Genomic DNA, 19,590 nt, shown 5'->3' on the forward strand with positions numbered 1-19,590 from the left:
ACATGGATGACAGGAGCCAAGTACTTGGGCCAACTTCTGCTTTCCCATGTGCATTAGCAGGGAGCTTGATCAGAAATGGAGCAGCCAGGACTCAAACTTGTGACCTGATATGGGATACCAGTGTCAGTGGTAGCTTAACCTGTTGTGTCACAACATTAGCCCCTAAATGGAAAATTTTGAGAGAGACTGATTGATTCACATAAGACGGGTAGGGAATGTATGGCCTGTGGGCCACATAAAGCCTATAGAATCATTTGGTCTGTCCCGGCTAAGGCAATCACAGGCAGGACTTGAAATTTAGTAAATCTATAGCAGGCTAATTCTTTTTTTTTTTTTTTTTTTTAAACAGGCGGAGTTAGACAAGTGAGAGAGAGAGACAGAAAGGTCTTCCTTTTGTTGGTTCACTCCCCTAATGGCCACTAGGGCCGGCGCTTTGCTGATCCAAAGCCATGAGCCAGATGCTTCCTCCTGGTCTCCCATGCAGGTGCAGGGCACAAACACTTGGGCCATCCTCCACTGCACTCCCTGGCCACAGCAGAGAGCTGGACTGGAAGAGGAGCAGCTGGGACTGGATCCGGCGCCCCGACCTGGCCTAGAACCTGGGGTGCTGGCGCTGCAGACGGAGGATTATCCTAGTTGCCGCAGTGCCAGCAGCAGGCTAATTCTTTTTTTGACAGGCAGAGTTAGAGAGAGAGGGAGAGAGAGACAGAAAGGTCTTCCTTTTTCCGTTCGTTCACCCCCCAGATGACTGCTACGGTGCGCTCTGCACCAATCCGAAGCCAGGAGCCAGGTGCTTCCTCCTGGTCTTCCATGCGGGTGTAGGGCCCAAGGACCTGGGCCATCCTCCACTGCACTCCTGGGCCACAGCAGAGAGCTGGCCCGGAAGAGGAGCAACCGGGACAGAATCCGGCGCCCAGACTGGGACTAGAACCCAGGATGTCGGCGCTGCAGGTGGAGGATTAGCCTAGTGAGCTGTGGTGCTGGCCGCTAATTCTTAAGTTGATAATTTTGTATGGCTCCCAAATGATAGTATAAATATCCAAATGGTCCTTGACAGAAAAAAGATTCTTCACCCCTGAATAAGACATTCACGTAACTTTTATTTCAGGGTGTTGTTTTAATTATTCTCTTTCATTGTTAGTTGTTCCTAGATTTTACTTTAAATTTTATCATAAGCATATATATTTAGGAAAAAACTTAGTATATGTATGGTTATAGGCATCCTCTGGAAGTCTTGGGGCATATAACCCATGGATAAGTGGGGGACTACTATAAATACAGATTAAACTAATATGTTCAGCTGGTGCTATGGCTCAGCAGGTTACGCTACTGTCTGTAGTGCCAGCATCCCATAATGGGTACCAGTTTAAGTCTTGGCTGCTTCATTTCTGATCCAGCTCCCTACTAATGTGGCTGGGAAAGCAGCGGCGTATGGCTTGAGCCCAAGTGCTTGAGCCCCTGCACTCACCTGGGAGACATGCAGGAAGCCTCTGGCTCCTGGCTTTGGCCTGGCCAAGCCCCAGCCATTGTGGGCATTTGGGGAGTGAACCAGTGGGTGGAAGAGCTCGCGCTCTCTCTCTCTCTCTCCCTCCCTCCATCCATCCCCCCTCCCTCCCTCCCCTTCTCTTTCTGTATTTCTGACTTTCAAATGAACTTTTAAAAAAATATGAACTAATATGTTCATGTCTCTGGAAATGAAGTATAAACGTATCTCTTGCAAATTTTTTCAATTCCAGGACACTTTCTTCAGGAACAACAAACTCCAAACAAACGATGAGATGTCAACTAGTGGTAGTGATTCTGTCCTTAGGATAAGCACCATTGCCTCAGCCATTGCAGATGCATCAGTCAGTACCGACCCTTCCCAACTTGTTGCCATGATTAAGGCACTTACAAATAAAAACAGAGACAAGGCTTTACAGGAAGATGATAAACGAGAGATCTGTTCCAGTGTATCCAATTTCTCACCAAATGATTTAGAAAAAAGCAGTGCATCTAATGCATTTGATATGGAGAAATATCTTACAAAAACAGAAGTCAATAGACAAGTAGGTAGATTGGAAAACCTTTCCAGAGCTGGTATGTCTGGTATCTGGGATTTGTCTTTGCCAAAAGAACAAAGTATTCAAGACATGAACTTGGGAACTACTAATGTAAGTGGAAGGGAACCAAGAGAAAATACAGCAGCTGTTTTTTATGGTGAAAATGGAGACAGTGGGAACCAGGAATCAGCTGGAGCAGTAAACTCTTCAAACTCAGTTCTTACAAATGTAAGAGAGAACGAAGGTGCAGTAGTGGATGTGAAGATACACACTGTTGACAAGGTATCAGGTGTTGGTGATAGTGAGAAAGCTACCTCTGCTTCCACTCCAACATCTCTTTCATCAGTAAGGAATCCCAGAATAACATCTGTTTGGCTGCTAGAAGGGCATGAAGAAACGGAAGATAATGGAGAATGCCGTAGACAAAGTGAACATGTTAGTGAAACAAGCAACAGCGAAAAGCATGTGACCTTTGGAAAACATTCCGTAGTCTCACCCAAAGCTGTTGGTAAGTGTCTGAGTAACTGATCACACTCACAAAATTATGCAGGTTTTTTTTTTTTTTTTTTCTATTCTCATTGGAAATACTTTCCTGATAGATTTGAAAGATGCCTCTCCTGAGCGAGGTGCACATGGCTCAGAGGAAGACCAGGAGAGCTTCAGACCTTCTACATCACCACTGAGTCACTCTTCTCCTAGTGAAGTTTCTGGAACCAGTTTATCAGGGTAGGTGCTTACCTCTTTTTAATAATAAAAGGATATGCTCAGTGTATAAAAACTGGTCAGAAGGTTTAAAGAAGAAAAATTATTAACCTACAGCAGAGGTGGGGAACTGCAGGCCTGTAGGCTGCATAAGGCCTGCAAAATCATTTGGTTTGGCCCTGTCAAGGCAGCTGCAGGCAGCACTTGAAGTTCAATAAATCTATAGCAGGCCAATTTAAAACAAATTTATATTAATATAAAGAAAATAGATTCCATGTGTTTCATAGATACAATTCTAAGAAGATAACCATACTTCCCTCCCTCCCTCAACCACCCTCCTTCCTACCTTTTTTTCCCTTTATTTTTTACAATAACATATTTTCAGTTTACTTTATAATTATAGGCTTCATGTACCACCAACCATAATGTTCAGCAAGTAAAAAATAGAAAGACCCCTGTTCTACAAGAGTATAGATAAGAATAGCACACTAATTTTTAAGTTGATAATTTTGTTTATTTATTTATTTGAGTGGTAGAGTTACAGACAGAGTGAGAGAGAGGAAGGTCTTCCATCCATTGGTTCACTTCCCCATAATGGCTGCAACAGCCAAAGCTGGGCCAATCCAAAGCCAGGAACCAAGAGCTTCTTCCAGGTCTCGCATGTGGATACAGGGTCCCAAGCACTTGGGCCGTCTTCCACTGCTTTCCCAGGCTGTTAGCAAAGAGCTGCATTGTAGAGGAGCAGCCGGGCCTCGAACCAGTGCCCATATGGAATGCTGGTGTCACAGGCCGAGGCTTAGCCTACTACACCACAGTGCTGGCCCCACGTTGATAATTTTGTATAATCCATGAATGATATTACAAATATTCAAATGGCCCTTGGCAGAAAAAATGTTCCCAACCATTGATCCATAGATTCATTTCTCAGAAGTAATCATTTTAAATACTCACTTTTTCAGAGCTGTTTTTCTGTGCAAATTTTTATACTCTTATTTACAATATCTTCTAAAGATTTGTTTATTTATTTGAAAGGCAGAGTTACAGAAAGGCATAAGCAGAGAGAGAGAGCGTGCGGTCTTCCATCTGCTGGTTCATTCCTCAAGTGAGTACAGTGACTGGAGCTGTGCCAGTCCAAAGCCAGGAGTTAGGATCTTCCTCCGGGTCTCCCATGCAAGTGCAGGGGACCAAGGACTAGGGCCATCTTTGCTGCTTTCCCAGGCTATAGCAGATTACTAGATCAAAAAGTAGAGTGACGGGACTTGAACTGCAGGTGATGGCTTTATCCGCTATGCCACTGCTCTGGCTCAAAGTTGGTAATTTTGATGATATTATAAATATTCAAATGGCCCTTGGCAGAAAAAAGTTTCACCACCACTGATGTATAGATTTATCTCTCAAAGGTAATCATTATAAATACTTATGTTCTAAGATAGCTGTTTTTCTGTGCAAATTTTTATACTTTTTTTTTCACTTAAAGTAATTTTCTGTATTTTTTAAAAGAAGCAAGCTAGCAGGCCAGTATTGTGGTACAGTGGGTTAAGCTGCTGCTGGCAATGTTAGTATCCCCTGTCAGTGTATCAGTTCAAGTTGCAGCTGCTCCATTTCTGGTCTAGCTTCCTGCTAATGCATGCGATGGCAGCATAGGATGGCTTTAGTACTTGGGTCCCTGCCATCCATGTGAGAGACTTGGATGGAGTTCTCGACTCCCAACCTGGGCCTGGCCTAGTACTGGCAGTTGTGGCTTTTTGGGGGCATGAACCAGCAGATGGAAGATCTTTCTGTTTCTCCCCTCTCTTGCTGCTGTGCCTTTTAAATGAATAAATAAATATATATTTTTTTAAAATAGCTGGTAATGTTACAGATTGTATAATGGGTCTGTTTTAGTTTATTTACTTGATGCTTCTTGGGGAAACTTAGTGTCTTACATGATTTCTATTTTAATACAACTGAAATGAATAACTTCACACAGTTTTAACTTTGTTTTATGACTTTTTATAAGAATTTCTTATGTTTCTTTATTGAAGTGTTATTAGGGAATATGAAAATTTGCCTTAACCAGTAAAATTGTCATAAAGATACAGATTTGATTTATTTCAAAATGGTATATTTTAGAATTACCTATTAACTTTGCTGTGCTGCCATTGAAGTGTTCCAGTTTCATCTGAAATGTGGTGTGGGTCACTGAGAGCTTGATATCAGCAGAGAGCTTAGTTCTTTCATGTATCATGGACTCCTTATAGATGCCTCATTTTAAAATAGCTTTTTGGCCGGTGCCACGGCTCACTCATTTACCAGTAGTACTGTATTCTAAAGGATATTAAAGGTCATTCACCGCAACCAAATTTGAAGGTCATCTGGCTCATGGCGTGTCGTAGTGTGTTTTCAATCTGTAACTTACACTTCTCCACAGAGTGTTGGAGAAAATCAGAGTCTACCTTAATTCTTTTTGCCTTTGAATTGACTTGATGTTTGTAAGATTTTGCTGAAGACTCTTCAGTTTTGAAGTTTACTGATTTTAGTAGGCTGTCGTTGTATCTCTGTTAACTCTTCATAGTTACTTTGCCCTATATACAGTATACCCATTCAACATTGTGGATTCAAGCATTCTTTTATTTACAGTAAGTTTTTTGGGGGGTTATTTCTGGAAATATTAATCCTACTGCATTCCCTTTCTCCCTGCTCCACTCTCAGAAGCCTTTGTGATACATATACAGGGCCTATTTTGCTTGATTTCTGCAATTTATTATCTCTTTAATCCTTTTTTAAAGAAGATTTGTTTTATTTATTTGAAAGGTAGAGTTAGAGAGAGGGAATGGTCTTCCATCCACTGGTTCAGTCCCCAGATGGCTGCAGTGGAGTTTCATCAGAGTCTACCACGTAGGTACAGGGACCCAAGCACATGGGCCATCCTCTGCTGTTTTCCTGGGTGCATTAGCAGGGAGCTAGATCAGAAGAGGGGTAGCCAGGACTCGAACTGGCACCCATGTGGGATGCAGGCACTGCAGGCAACTGCTTGTCCTGCTGCACCATGGCGCCAACCTCCTCTTTAAACCTTTCATAAAACATTTTTACTTTGGAAATAATTATAGATTCACAAGAAGTGTACCCTCACGCAGTTTCCCCAGTACAGTACTACAACTGTAGCTCAACGGGAGTACTATGTGTGGGTCACCATGTATTAGTAGAATTAATATTAATTATAGGTTTGCTTTGTGTATCTGCTCTTGAAACCAAAGCTCCTGAGCTGTTTCATCCCTACAATAGTCTGCCTCTTTCTTAATTTCTATCTTGTTTTGTTTATATTTCACATTTTTATGTGTCGATTCCTTCCTGGACAGTATTTTTTGCAGTGTCCCTTTCCTATTGTGTATTTTCCAATTTCATCTTTTGTTCTTTGGTTTTATTTTTTATTTTTTTTGCCAGGCAGAGTTAGACAGTGAGAGAGAGAGACAGAGAGTTACAGACAGTGAGAGAGAGACAGAGAGAAAGGTCTTCCTTCCATTGGTTCACTCCCCAAATGGCCGCTATGGCCGGTGCTACACTGATCCAAAGCCAGGAGCCGGGTACTTCCTCCCGGTCTCCCATGCGGGTGCAGGGACCCAAGCACTTGGGCCATCCTCCACTGCCCTCCTGGGCCACAGCAGAGAGCTGGATTGGAAGAGGAGCAACCGGGACTAGGACCCGGCGTCCCAACCGGGACTAGAACCCGGGGTGCCGGCGCCACAGGCAGATGATTAGCCAAGTAAGCCACGGCACTGGCCTGGTTTTAATTTTTTAAAAAATATGTATGAAGGCATTCAAATAAAAATATAAATACTCTATGATGACTTACTTTATTATAAGTTTCTCCTTCAAACTGTCCTTTACTGCATGGTCAGACCCCAAATATTGGGCTGATTGGTCTTAATCTTGAACCTACCAGTTTTTTTTCTTGAAGTCTTAAGATAAATATTTGTATGCTTATACATTCAGTGTAGGTAACATGCTTAAAGGGGAAATTGAGCCATCTCTTGATCATAGCATATGGCCAGATATTTTGAATGAGGGTCACTTTTCTAAAAAGTGACCATGAAATTGGTAAGCTCACACAGTAGTAAACTAGCAAAGTATCTGTACCTTCATTTTGTTGGCTGAGTCAGAACCATGGAACTTAATAAGAAAATAAGAAAAGGTTGACTTGTGAGAGTGTAAGTGTGCCATGAATTAAAATTGCTGGAGAATATGATAAAGAGAGTTAATTGTGTTTTCGAGTAGCTTAGCGTACACTTTATGCTTCCATATTCACTAAAGCAAATACAGTTGAAATTGCTTGATCAGTGTGTAGCATATAGATTAATCTGTGCATTCTTCAAGAGTAAGGTTTAGGGACTGGCGTTGTGACATAGCACATCAAGCCCATTGCTTGGTGATGCTGGCATCCCATACAGGCACTGGTTTGAGTCCTGGCTGCACTACTTCTGATCCAGCTCCCTGCTAATGCTCCTGGGAAAGCAGCGAAAGGTGACCCAAGTGCTTAGACCACTGCAACCACATGTTTAGACTGGGAAGAAGCTCCTGGCTCCTGGCTTCAGTCTGACCCAGCCCAGGCTGTTGTGGCCATTTGGCTAGTGAATCTGTGGATGAAAGTTCTATCTCTCTGTCTTTCCCCCTCCCTCCCTCCCTCCCTCCCTCTCTCTCTCTCTCTCTCTCTTTCTCTCTCTCTATCTTTAATTCTATGTTTCAAATAAATTAATTTTTTTTAAAGAGTAGGGTTTAGCCTACTAGCATGTTTATAGTCAAATTTTCTCCCCCTCCTAATCCAATTTTGCACTTTTCCAATATAAATTTTTTTAAAATATTTTATTTATTTATTTGAGAGGCAGAGTTACAGATAGAAAGAGGGAGAGACAGAGAGAAAGGTCTTCCATCTGCTGATTCACTCCCCAAATGGCCGCAACGGCCGGAGCTGAGCCAATTGAAGCCAGGAACCAGGAGCTTTTTCTGCGTCTCCCACATGGGTGCAGGGATCCAAGCACTTGGCCATCTTCCACTGCTTTCCCAGGCTATAAACAGAGAGCTGGATTGGAAGAGGAGCACCTGGGAATCGAACCAATACCCATATGGGATGCAGGCATCACAGCCTACTATGCCATAGCTCCAGCCCCTCCAGTATGAATTTTTTATTATGTTTTTATTGAAGTATAATTAACATACAGTAAAACACACATATCTTGGGGGTATCAGTGAATGAGTTCTATTTATTTATTTATTTAAAGATTTATTTATTAATTTATTTGAGAGTTAGAGTTACAGACAGTGAGAGGGAGAGAAAGATCTTCCTTCTGTTGGTTCACTCCCCAAATGGCCAGAATGGCCAGAACTGTGCTGATTCGAAGCCAGGAACCAGGTGCTTCTTCCCGGTCTCCCATGTGGATGCAGGGAGCCAAGGACTTGGGCCATCCTCCACTGTCCTCCCAAGCCACAGAAGAGAGCTGGATTGGAAGAGGAGCATCCGGGACTAGAACCAGTGCCCATATGGGATGCTGGCGCCGCAGTCAGAGGATTAAAGATTTATTGATTTGTTTGAAAGAGGTACAGAGAGGCAGAGGCAAAGGCAGGGAGAGAGAAAAGTCTTCCATCCGCTTCCATTGGGTTCACTCCCCAATGGCCGCAGTGGCTGGAGCTGTGGGATTTGGAGCCAGGAGCCTCCTCCAGGTCTCCCACATGAGTTCAGGGGCCCTTTTGAACTGCTTTCCCAAGGCATAGCGGAGAGCTGTATTGAAAGTGGAGCAGTTGGGTCTTGAACTGATGCCCATATTGGATGCTGGCACTACAGGCGACAGCTTTACCTGCTATGCCACAGCACCAGCCCCTGAATGAGTTTTTGACATATATATGGATGCACATAAAACATTTTCATTATTCCATCAACTACTTGCCTGCTGCTGGTCAATTTCTTTCCTTATCCTGGAACCCATTCTCTGTAATTTAGTTTTGTCTGTTCTTGGATTTTATATAAATGGAATCACACAGGATGTTGTTCATGTTTGTGCCTGGGTTCTTCCACTATACTGTTTTTGAGTTTCATTGCCATTGTTGCACAGACTAGCAGTTCATCATGTTTACTAAGTAGTACTATTGCATGAATCTACCACCTCCTGTTTATCTGTTCTCTGCAATACATAGTTTCATCTAAACCTAAACTGCTGGGTCCTTTTTATGTTGCTGTTGTTTTCCCTGTGTCAGCTGCTTTTGGCTAATTTTCCTGGAATATGGTAACCTCTGTATGTGCAGTTTTTTTTTCCTTAAGGTTTCATTTATTTATTTGAGAGGTAGAGTTACAGACATTGAGAGGGAGAGACAGAGAGAAAGGCCTTCCATCCACTGGTTCACTTCCCAAATGTCCACATCAGCCAGAGCTGAGCTGATAGGAAGCCAGGAGCTGGAGAAGCTTCTTTGGGGTCTCCCATGCTGATGCAGGGGCCCAAGCGCTTGGATCATCTGCTGCTGCTTTCCCAGGCCACAGCAGAGATGGATTGGAATAGGAGCAGCCAGGGACTAGAACCAGTGCCACATGGGATACTGGCACTGCAGGCGGGGATTAACCTAGTGTGCCACAGTGTTGGCCTCTGTGCAGTTCTTTTTTCTGCTAAAGAACGTTTTAATTTTTATCACCTTTCATTTGGCTGCGTCCAGCTTATTCTCACCTCCTTTTGAGTACACCCATTACCCTTCTCTGGTTATCTAAGACTGTTCCCTTTTTCTCATTTTCCTTTTCTGTCAACCTTCCTTCTGTATCAGGGATAGTTTTTCAGATGTTTATCTTCTGTACCAGTGATTTTCTACAATATTAACTGTGCTTTTCATTGCTATCAATGTGGGTTTGGCTTTAATTTTGTATTTATTATCTTTACTTAAAGCTTCATACTTTTTTTTCAGGTTCCTGGTGGTTCAAATTCTATTTCCTCCTGATGCCCTGTTTCTTCATCTATTTTTTACTTGCTAATTTATATTTCTCCTGTGTGATCATTGTTCATAGAGGTGATTGCTTCATTGTGTGTGTGTGTATGTGTGTCTGTGTGTGTGGTGAAATGTTGGTTGCAGTTCTACTAGTGGTAATATTTTCTGGCTATTATATTTGCTTGGTGAATTTTGCTGCTCCTTGGCATTCCTGCACATGGGTCTTCTGGCTCCTGGCTGGCTTTCAGCTGGTCCATGGAGCTGATGTAGAGTTTCTAATCTAGAACTGATTTTGAATCTTTGTGTGCTGTGTACTGCACTTTTGTAGTTTGACCTCTCAACTGAAATGTCTCCTTTTTTTCCACATGTGCTTTTGCAGTTCACTTGTTATTACTTGAAGTAATTTAACCTAAATGGATTTATTCCTGTCAACCAAAGGAACTGAATTAATAGAATACATCACTCTAGTGACCCAGAACTCTTTTTCATGCCTTTATCGTGGTTTTGTGTGTGTATAGCTATGTCCAAGCATGTATATATGTGCAGGAACCCTCTAGGTGCATGTCATGCAGTAGCCAAAATACAGAATGAAAGCAATTTGGTTAATAATATTTTGTCTATATTGGCTAGTATTTTACTAACTGATATTTTGACAATACTGTTTTGATTAGAGGCTTTTTACAGATCAGAATTCCAATTTGAATTTTCTGTGTTTTGTCCATTGCTAACATGAATGTTCAGAACTTTGTGTCAAAAATGATGGGGTAAGATCCTGTCAAGTTAGGGGCTAAATTGAAGCTCAATGGCAGAGCCTTCTGTAGTTGCAGAAATTATCGGCAGTGATAGCTCGGTATTTTCCTATTGCCTGTGCTGTCGGCACTGTGACTTTTGCCACTCACCTTGGGAGGTACTATCTGCTTCTCCTATCACCTACATTGATGGCCCTGAGACAGGTACTGACTAACAGAAGAAAGCAATAAACACTGAGCTCCCATACATATTGCACATATTTGCAGATGTGCAATATGTATGGGAGCTCACTGTTTATTGCTTTCTAATTTTTAAAAGACATTATTGATTTAAAAGAGCAACAGAGAGAGAGGAGAGACAGAGAAAAAGATCTTTGATTTATTGGTTCACTCTGCAAATGGCTGCAACGGTCCATGCTAGTCCAGGGTTAAGGTCAGGAACCTGGAACTCCATCTGGGTCTCTCATATGGGTGGCCAGGGCCCAAGCACTTGGGCCTTTTGCTGCTGATTTCCCAGGTGTGTTTGCAGGGAGCTGGTTTGGAAACAGAGCAGCTAGGACTCAAACTGGTGCTCCGATATGGGTTGCCAGCATCGCAAGTGGAAGTTTAACCTGCTTTCTTTTAACTTTTGTTTTATCTTTTAACTTATCATAGTTTTTTTTTTTAAAGATTTATTTTATTTATTTGAATATCAGAGTTAAACAGAGAGAGAGAAAGAGAGGTCTTCCATCTAATGGTTCACTCCCCAGTTGGCTACAACAGCTGGAGCTGTGCTGATCTGAAGCCAGGAGCCAGGAGCTTCTTCCGGGTCTCTCATGCAGGTGCAGGGGCCCAAGGACTTGGACCATCTTTTATTGCTTTCCCAGGCCATAGCAGAGAGCTGGATTGGAAGTGGAGCAGCCGGGACTTGAACTGGCATCCATATGGGATGCTGGCACTGCAGGCCAGGGCATTAACCCTCTGTGTCACAGCGCCGGCCCCATAGTTTTCAGTGGCTGCAGTGTTTTATTGTATGTTTGTGCCAGAATTTCGATAGCCTCGTTCTCCCTATATGACATGTGAGAGTTCCCACTTTATTATTGATAGTGGTGACATGTAGTTTTTGTGAACTGTTTATTGTTGATTTTTTTCTCCTGAGGATGAATTGCTAGATGCAAAATATCTGAGTCCAGGAGTTTTAAAATATCATTTGCTTTTATTTATTTGAAAGGCAGGGGGAGACAGCAAGAGAGCTTCTGTTTACTGGTTCGCTCTCTGAATGCCTGCAATAGCTGAGTCTGGGCTAGGCTGAAAGTAGGAGCCTGGAATTCAATCCAGGTGTCTCCTCTTCTGGTGGTAGGGCCCCAACTACTTGAGCCATCATTTGCTACTTCGCAGGGTGTGCATTAGCTTGAATTGGAATTGGAAGTGGAGCTGTGTCTGAAACTCAGGCACTGCATTATGGGATGTGGGCATCCCAAGCCTCCTCTTTACCACTCTGACCAATGCCAGCCTCTCACCGGGATTTTGACATGTACCACTTACTTACTTATCCAAAAGTTGTACTGCTTTACACTCCCTGTCATTGGTATGTGTGTATGACTATTCCCATTGCTTTGCTCTTTAGAGGCAGTAATATTTGAATGCTTTTATTCATTGCTCTTTATAAGGTACTCATAAGTTTTTATTGAAAGATACCATTGTCAAGTGTCTGTATGGTTTTCTTTTTTTTTTTAGTAAGATTTATTTATTTATTGGAAAGGCAGATTTACAGAGAGGCAGAGGGAGAGAGGGAGGGAGGGAGGGAGGGAGGGAGGGAGAGAGAGAGAGAGAGAGAGAGAGAGAGAGGTCTCTCATCTGCTGGTTTACTCCCCAGATGGCTGCAATGGCCAGAGCTGGGCCAATCGAACCCAGGAGCCAGGAGCTTCTGGGTTTGCCATGCATGTGTAGGGGCCCAAGAACTTGGGCTATCGTCTGTACTGCTTTCTGAGGCCATAGAAGAGAGCTGGATCAGAGGTGGAGCAGCCTGGACTCAAACCTGCACCTATGTGGGATGCCTGCGCTGCATGTGGTGGCTTTACCTGCTACACCACAGTGCCGGCCCCATGTGTATGATATTTATTAGTGAAAATGCTGTGACATTTTTATTTCACAAATAGCTTATTAGGTTCTTCATTCAATGAGAACCATTTACCATTTTATATAATTAAATGTAAATGATGATTCTGTGGTTATTTATAAGATTATAGACAAGCAGGAATGGCTTTTTGCTGATGCAGATAATACTAAGTAAAGGAATGGATCACTGTAGTCAGAACGTCTTGTCTTTTTCAGGTATGCCTTAGAATCTTTTTGCTCTACAGCTCAACAGAAGCCTCCCTGTGAGAATGAGCAGTCTCGGCTGGCCAGTTCACTTGCCAGTGTGAGCAGGCTGACTTACGTGTCTGAACCAGAGAGCACCTGTCCTACCACAGCCATGGAATATGGCCCAGAGGACCGTAAGGTGGGCAGACCTTTGGAATGTTTTTATAGTAAGAATTTCAGCTGTTGGGCTGGCGCCGTGGCTCACTTGGCTAATCCTCCACCTGTGGTGCTGGCACCCCAGGTTCTAGACCCAGTTGGGGTGCCGGATTCTGTCCCTGTTGCTCCTCTTCCAGTCCAGCTCTCTGCTGTGGCCTGGGAGGGCAGAGGAGGATGGCCCAAGTGCTTGGGTCCCTGCACCTGCATGGGAGACTGGGAGGAATACCCGGCTCCTGGCTTTGGATCAGTGCAGCGCTGGCCGTAGTGGCCATTTGGGGAGTGAACCAATGGAAGGAAGACCTTTCTCTCTGTCTCTCTCTCACTGTCTGTAACTCTCTCTCTCTCTCTCTCTCACTGTCTAACTCTGCTTGGCAACAAATAAAAAAATAAATTAATTAAAAAAAAAAAAAGAATTTCAGCTCTCAAGATAGGACTGTTTGATTCAGACTGAAGTTCTGGCCTGTGTACCCTCTGAATTGCTGTTTGTGTATGTGTACATATTAAACAGTGCTGATGCTGGAGAGGCACTAGAGTTACAAAGAGAAGTTTATCTCTGCCTAGTATAAGACATGCTAGATAATGAAGTGCATTGTAATACACCTATGGCTTGGGGATTCAGAGGGAAATGACCAAACGCTGGCTCTGAGGGGCGTTAGGAGATAGTTTAGCCAAGGCTAATGGGGACATTGTGAAATGGTGGGTTGGACACTGCATCAGAGGTATGCCAAGAAGTTCAGAATGGCTGTGGTGGATCTTGTATGTGGGTAGAGGAAATGAGGCTAGAAAAAGAGGAGGAATCAAACTGTGTGGTCTTGGCTGTAAAATATGACCATTTTCAGACTTATAAGCAGGACACTGACCTCATCTGATTTGGTGTTTTAAAAGCTGACTCTACCATGAGCATGAGATTTAGGGAACAATATTGAAACCCGGGGGATGACATGGGACAATAGCCATTTTAAGCAAGAGACAGTATGGGCCCTTACCAAGGTGGGAGCTGTGGAGAGAGAGAAGGAATTCTGAGAGATTTATGATGGTGAAGCTAGAGCATGTGTGTGAATGTGTTGTGTGACAGTGTGCAGTTTTTAGTGAGCTAAACATGACTTCCGTGGGTCTGCTCTGCAGGTCTCTTCCTGAGCACTAAGTGTGTGCTGTGAAGTCATTGAGCATGTGGTGCATTAGACAGAGTCTCACATCCATCCATGAAAGCTGTCTGGCAGTGGTGGTGTTAGACATTGAATCTCTGTTTAGTGTGGTAGGTAAGAGCTGAGTCAGTTACTTCTCCTTGCTTACTGAACCTCCATAAACCTGGTTCTTTGCACAGAGGAGTAGTGTATGAGGGCAGTGCTTGCCATCTGTAAGTCACCCTGAATACATACTATTTTTTACTATTCAAAACCAGCAAATAATCTGGTCTTTGTTTATTAATATCTTTGTTTCTAAAGCTTTGGTCCAGGGGAACCTTCCAGACAGACAAGTACTAGAAACAGTGAGGCTTGTATGTCTTACTTTTGTGCATCCCAGCTTGTCCCTCCTGCAGAGCTGTAGATGTTACCCTTCAGGTTATACACTATCAAGAAATGAGTATATAAACATTCACTAGGACAGTTAACAGTATTTTCATACTTACAAAAACAGAACCATACAAGCCAAGATACTGGAAAAGGCTTAGTACATATAAAAATCTGCATCTTTAAATTGTCATGCCTGTGCGGCAGTCTGGACATGTAATGGGGGTGGGAGGAGCTGGGAACTGACTTTGTATCTCCAACCTAATGTTCCTCTCATTTGAACGCTTACTTCTCCCCACTCCTTTGTTACTAATTTAGATTTCTATTACAAAGTTTACAGAAATAAATCTCCTAAATTTTCCAGAAAAAAAATCACATGATTGTAGTCTTGTATCTCTCTGAATTTTTCAGATATAATTGGTTTATACCTCCTATTTATTTTCCTCCTAAGTCTTTATAAAACTGTGAATGCAAATTTTCTAACATAAGCTTGCATTTCACAGCTATATAGTTCTTTTTTTGTGTGTAAACCAATTTTTTAAAAAAGATTTATTTATTTGAAAGTCAGTTACACACACACATACAGAGATATCTTCTATCCACTGGTTTACTCCCCAGGTGGCCACAATGCCAGGACTGGACAGGCTGAAGCCAGGAGCTTCATCCAGGTCTCCTAAATGGTAACAGGGGCCCAAACACCTGGGCCACCTTCTGCTGCTTTTCCCAGACCACTAGCAGGGAGCTGGATCAGAAATGGAGCAGCCAGAACATGAAGTAGTACACAAGTTATATGCTGGCATCAGTGACAGCTTAACCTGCTATGCCACAACATTGGCCCCATACCAATTATTTTTCAGGGAGATAATGTCATGGAACTCTTTATCTTTTTATGTGAGATTATACCAGCACAGGGTGAATTTGTTATATGCATTTTATTTATGGATTACTCAACATTTTTTTTCACACTCAGAGTGATATCACCAGTGAATTGAGCACCACAATTATGCAAGCCAGTCCAGCTTCATCAGAGGAACAAGCTATGGAAAAGCTGAGAGAAAAAGTTCCATTTCAAAATAGAAGACAAGGAGCATTATCATATATTATCCAGAGTACCTCTGATATGGAAAGAGTGACTGAACCTACTTCGATGAGAAGCAACCCTGAAGATGTAGAAACTAATTTTAGATCAAGTGAAGATCCTTCTTCTAAAAGTGAAGAAATATTGGAGACCAGCGAGGTAGGTTTGACATCAAACTTCAGTGAGTTGGACCCAATCCATCTGGCTCTGCTGAGCAAGTCAGATCTCAGCCATCAAGCCAGGTCAGCCACAGCACACCTCCCCGTGTCTTGCCGTGAGTCTGAGTCTGTGAGTGGAGGTCAGAGGATCACTTCTGAAGATATGTCAACTGGCAGCAGTGAATTCAGTGGCCATATTAATTGCAGCACCTCTGGAAACCAGCACATCCCTGTTCCTGGCATTCTGGTTCATGGTTCTGCTGCTGAGATGCAGAACATGCCTGCTGTGCTGCCTACACTCTTGCCTCGACCTTCTTTTAGCACAGCTCCCTTTGCCCAGCAGTATTTGGGGACTCTTCCTGTAGCTGGAAATGTTGCTGTGCCTCAGTGCTATGCTAGCAGCACCTCTGTCTGTGGATTCGCGGGATGCTATCCCTATCCTGCTGTCACAGGAGAACATGTTCAGAACTCTGTGGCCCTGGGGATTTGTCTAGGACCAAATAACAGCTCTGGATTGATGGGTACCAGCTCCCTGGGTAACCCATATTCTAATGCCGTACACCAGAACCTGCTAAACACAGCAAAACCCTTTCCTGCACAAACTGCTGCTGCAAATTGTGGAACTGAACCATGGGACTCAGGAATAACATCAGGATTTGGTAAGAGATTTTTTCTGTCATGTTACTGTTGCTTGCTATTATTTCAAAGTTGAATTTTCTCAAATGAGATCACAAAACGTGTTTGAAGGAAATATTGGTTGGCTTTAGGTGTTTGCAAGTTTTTTTCTGTGTTCTAAATTGAGAACACTGTAATGTATTTTCTGTGCAAGAGTCCCTGTAGTTACTTAGAAAAACACTAAAACTTACACAGGTAAAAAGCTCTCTGTGCCTTTGTCTTCCTTATCTTTCTTTTCTTGGATTTTCATTACTCTTTCATTTAGGAATATCCAGTTTAGAGTTGAATCCCAGGATGAATGGGTAACCTTCTACCTTCTGAGTCTTCAGGAGGTAATACTTTGGTGGTGACAGAGTGCTCATCAACTCCCACCTGTAGGGGCTGATCTTGTGCTACAGGTTGCACAGAGCTGGGTCCTCTACTTTTCCTGACCTGCACACCTGCTTGCTGGGGTGCTGTATTTGAGTCTGCTCTCGCAAGTATGGTAGTGGGAAGAGTGGTGATGGTGTTACAAGTGTACACCTATGGAAGGCAAGAGCCTCTGCAGCTGCTTTTTACCTAAGCTAATAGCTTGTTATTTGTGAAAGGAAAAAGAGGTTATGAACTGATAATACAAAAGATTTGGCTAGCTGTTGATTGTAAGTTTGGTTGGTTCTGTATTTTGTTCCTGGGCTGGGTGGAACAGGAATGAATTGTTAACAGGGCTCCACCATGGCTTGCACCACATTAAGGACTCCTATACATCTGGGTCTCTTACACTGTGGGTCTTGGGTCTAAACAGATAGTCTTACATAATGATTTCCATTTAGCAAGTTGTGCTTTTAATCAGTGTCGCATAGAGCTTCCTTTTGACTTCTTCCCCAGGGAATGTCAGAGTGCCTGAGGAGCTGAAGTTCCCACATGCGTGCTGTGTTGGTATTGCTTCACAAACCCACCTTAGCCTACTCAACCCGACTGAGCGTTGGCTGCAAGTCAGCATTGGGGTTCTCAGTGTTAGTGTTAATGGTGAAAAGGTAAGTTCTCATTTGGCTTAACAATTGCATTGTGATCAAGTGCTTGATTTCTGTGACCTTCTACACTCTCCCCCTCCACACACATATTCTCTGAATGACATCTCCTTCACTCCCCCTTTTGTTGTAGTATGTACAGTTTAAAAAGTAAAATTGAGGCCGGCGCTGCGGCTCACCAGGCTAATCCTCCGCCTGTGGAGCCGGCACACCGGGTTCTAGTCCCGGTCGGGGTGCCGGATTCTGTCCCGGTTGCCCCTCTTCCAGGCCAGCTCTCTGCTGTGGCCCGGGGGTGCAGTGGAGGATGGCCCAAGTACTTGGGCCCTGCACCCTATGGGAGACCAGGAGAAGCACCTGGCTCCTGCCATCGGATCAGTGTGGTGCGCCGGCTGCAGTGCGCTGACCGCAGCAGCCATTGGAGGGTGAACCAACAGTAAAGGAAGACCTTTCTCTCTGTCTCTCTCTCTCACTGTCCACTCTGCCTGTCAAAATAAATAAATAAATAAATAAAGTAAAATTGAGTGCACAAGTTATTTATTTTTAATTTATTAATCATAATTTGTTATTTGTGATATTACATAAATATGCTGATACTTTTCTGTGAGTCAAATAAGAACATATCAATTGTTTTTAAAACTAGCAGCAAATTTATATTCTGTTCTCTGCCAGTTTTTGTTTGTTTGTTTGTTTTTTGTTTTGTTTGACAGGCAGAGTTAGACAGTGAGAGAGAGAGACAGAAAGAAAAATCTTCCTTCTGTTGGTTCACCCACCAAATGGCCGCTCTGGCCGGCATGCTGCACCTACCCGAAGCCAGGAGCCAGGTGCTTTTTCCTAATCTCCCATGTGGGTGCAGGGCCCAAGCACTTGGGCCATCCTCCACTGCCTTCCCTGGCCACAGCAGAGAGCTGGACTGGAAGAGGAGCAACTGGGACAGAATCTGGCGCCCCATCCGGGACTAGAACCCAGTGTGCCGGCGCCACAGGCGGAGGATTAGCCAAGTGAGCCACGGCGTCGGCCCTGCCAGGGTTTTTATTATTATTATTATTTATTTATTTGAAAGAGTTATGGAGAAACAGAGGCAGAGAGAGAGAGAGAGAGAGACATCTTCCATCTGTTCGTTCGCTCCCCAGATGGCTACAAGAATCCAGGAGCCAGAAGTTTCTTCTCGTTCTCACACATGGGTGCAGGGGGCCCAAGGACTTGAGCCATCTTCCGCTCTTTTCCCAGGCACATTATCAGGGAACTGGATCAAAAGTGGAGCAGCTGGGACTCGAACCAGTGCCCATCTAGGATGCCGGAGGTGTAGATGGCAGCTTAATCCACTGAGCCACACCAATGGTGCCTTTCTGCCAATTTTGTTAAATGTGATGAAATACAGGTTACTGTGATTTATCTGGGAAAAAAAAAGTTACTCTTCATGTAATTTGTTTTTCATTTACTTAGGAGGGTATCATTTTGGCTAATTTATCTGCTCATTTTCTTTCATGATCTTTTGAAATATCTGGAAAAAGAATTTTAGCATTCTTAGTAGTGGCCCTCACACGTCAATTACCGCTGCTATAATTCTGGGCTCTACATCTCGTTTGCTGATTGCAGTGACCATTTGAACGGCAGAGTCGGGAGGGTAGGAAATACGATCAGCGGGTTTGGTTTTGAAATGCCCTTGCTCTGTGACTGCTCCTGGGAAGCAGCACTGGCTCGTGGGTTCGCTTTTCTTCTTCCCTGCTAGCAGCATTTATTTTGCCTGCTCTCCATTTCCTCGCTTTTCCCTCTGTATTCAGGTCCTCAGGTTGTGTTAAAGCAGGTGATTGAGGAAAGGGTTGAGGGTGGAAAGTGAGATTTGAGGATACTTTCAGGGACAACTAGAAGTGTGTGAATGAAGTAGTATTAGTGTTGTTTGTGGAAAGGGTGTGTAGAAAGAAGATCTTCACTTACTGTAAGGGGACAGGTGGTTGGGGCCACAATCAGAGGCTTTGGGACCTTTCGAGCACTCTCCCCTCCCTACCAGCAAAAAACACATCCTGGAGAGATTCCTGGGACTGTGAAAAGTGTTCTCAGTGCCCCTACTAAGAAAAATGAGGATATTGACCAGTATGTTTGTTTTAAAAATACTAGGAGGACACAATCTTTATGCAATGAAAACAGTTCAACTCACAGAACATTCTGACTGATTGTTCTTTGTAGATAATGTATTGTCAGATTTGGGTATTTCTGATCAATAATAAATATC

General features: G+C 43.3%; 1 protein-coding gene across 17 annotated transcripts in view; it reads left to right on the plus strand.

Moving 5' to 3' along the window:
- The window catches only part of CEP192 (centrosomal protein 192), a 151,007-nt gene that overhangs the window by 72,937 nt on the left and 58,480 nt on the right, over positions 1–19,590 (plus strand). For 16 of the 17 annotated variants that reach the window (XM_089305389.1, XM_017343984.4, XM_089305392.1 and 13 more), the window contains 5 exons: positions 1,737–2,550; positions 2,642–2,768; positions 12,746–12,914; positions 15,413–16,337; positions 17,218–17,366. In XM_089305389.1, coding sequence (XP_089161515.1) covers positions 1,737–2,550; positions 2,642–2,768; positions 12,746–12,914; positions 15,413–16,337; positions 17,218–17,366 — 2,184 coding nt within the window. The remainder of the gene's footprint in view (positions 1–1,736; positions 2,551–2,641; positions 2,769–12,745; positions 12,915–15,412; positions 16,338–17,217; positions 17,367–19,590) is intronic. The other variant, XM_089305398.1, reaches the window with a different exon arrangement.

Source organism: Oryctolagus cuniculus, chromosome 10 (genome assembly GCF_051225735.1).
Source record: "Oryctolagus cuniculus isolate XC-2025 breed Fujian yellow rabbit chromosome 10, ASM5122573v1, whole genome shotgun sequence".
NCBI lineage: Eukaryota > Metazoa > Chordata > Mammalia > Lagomorpha > Leporidae > Oryctolagus > Oryctolagus cuniculus.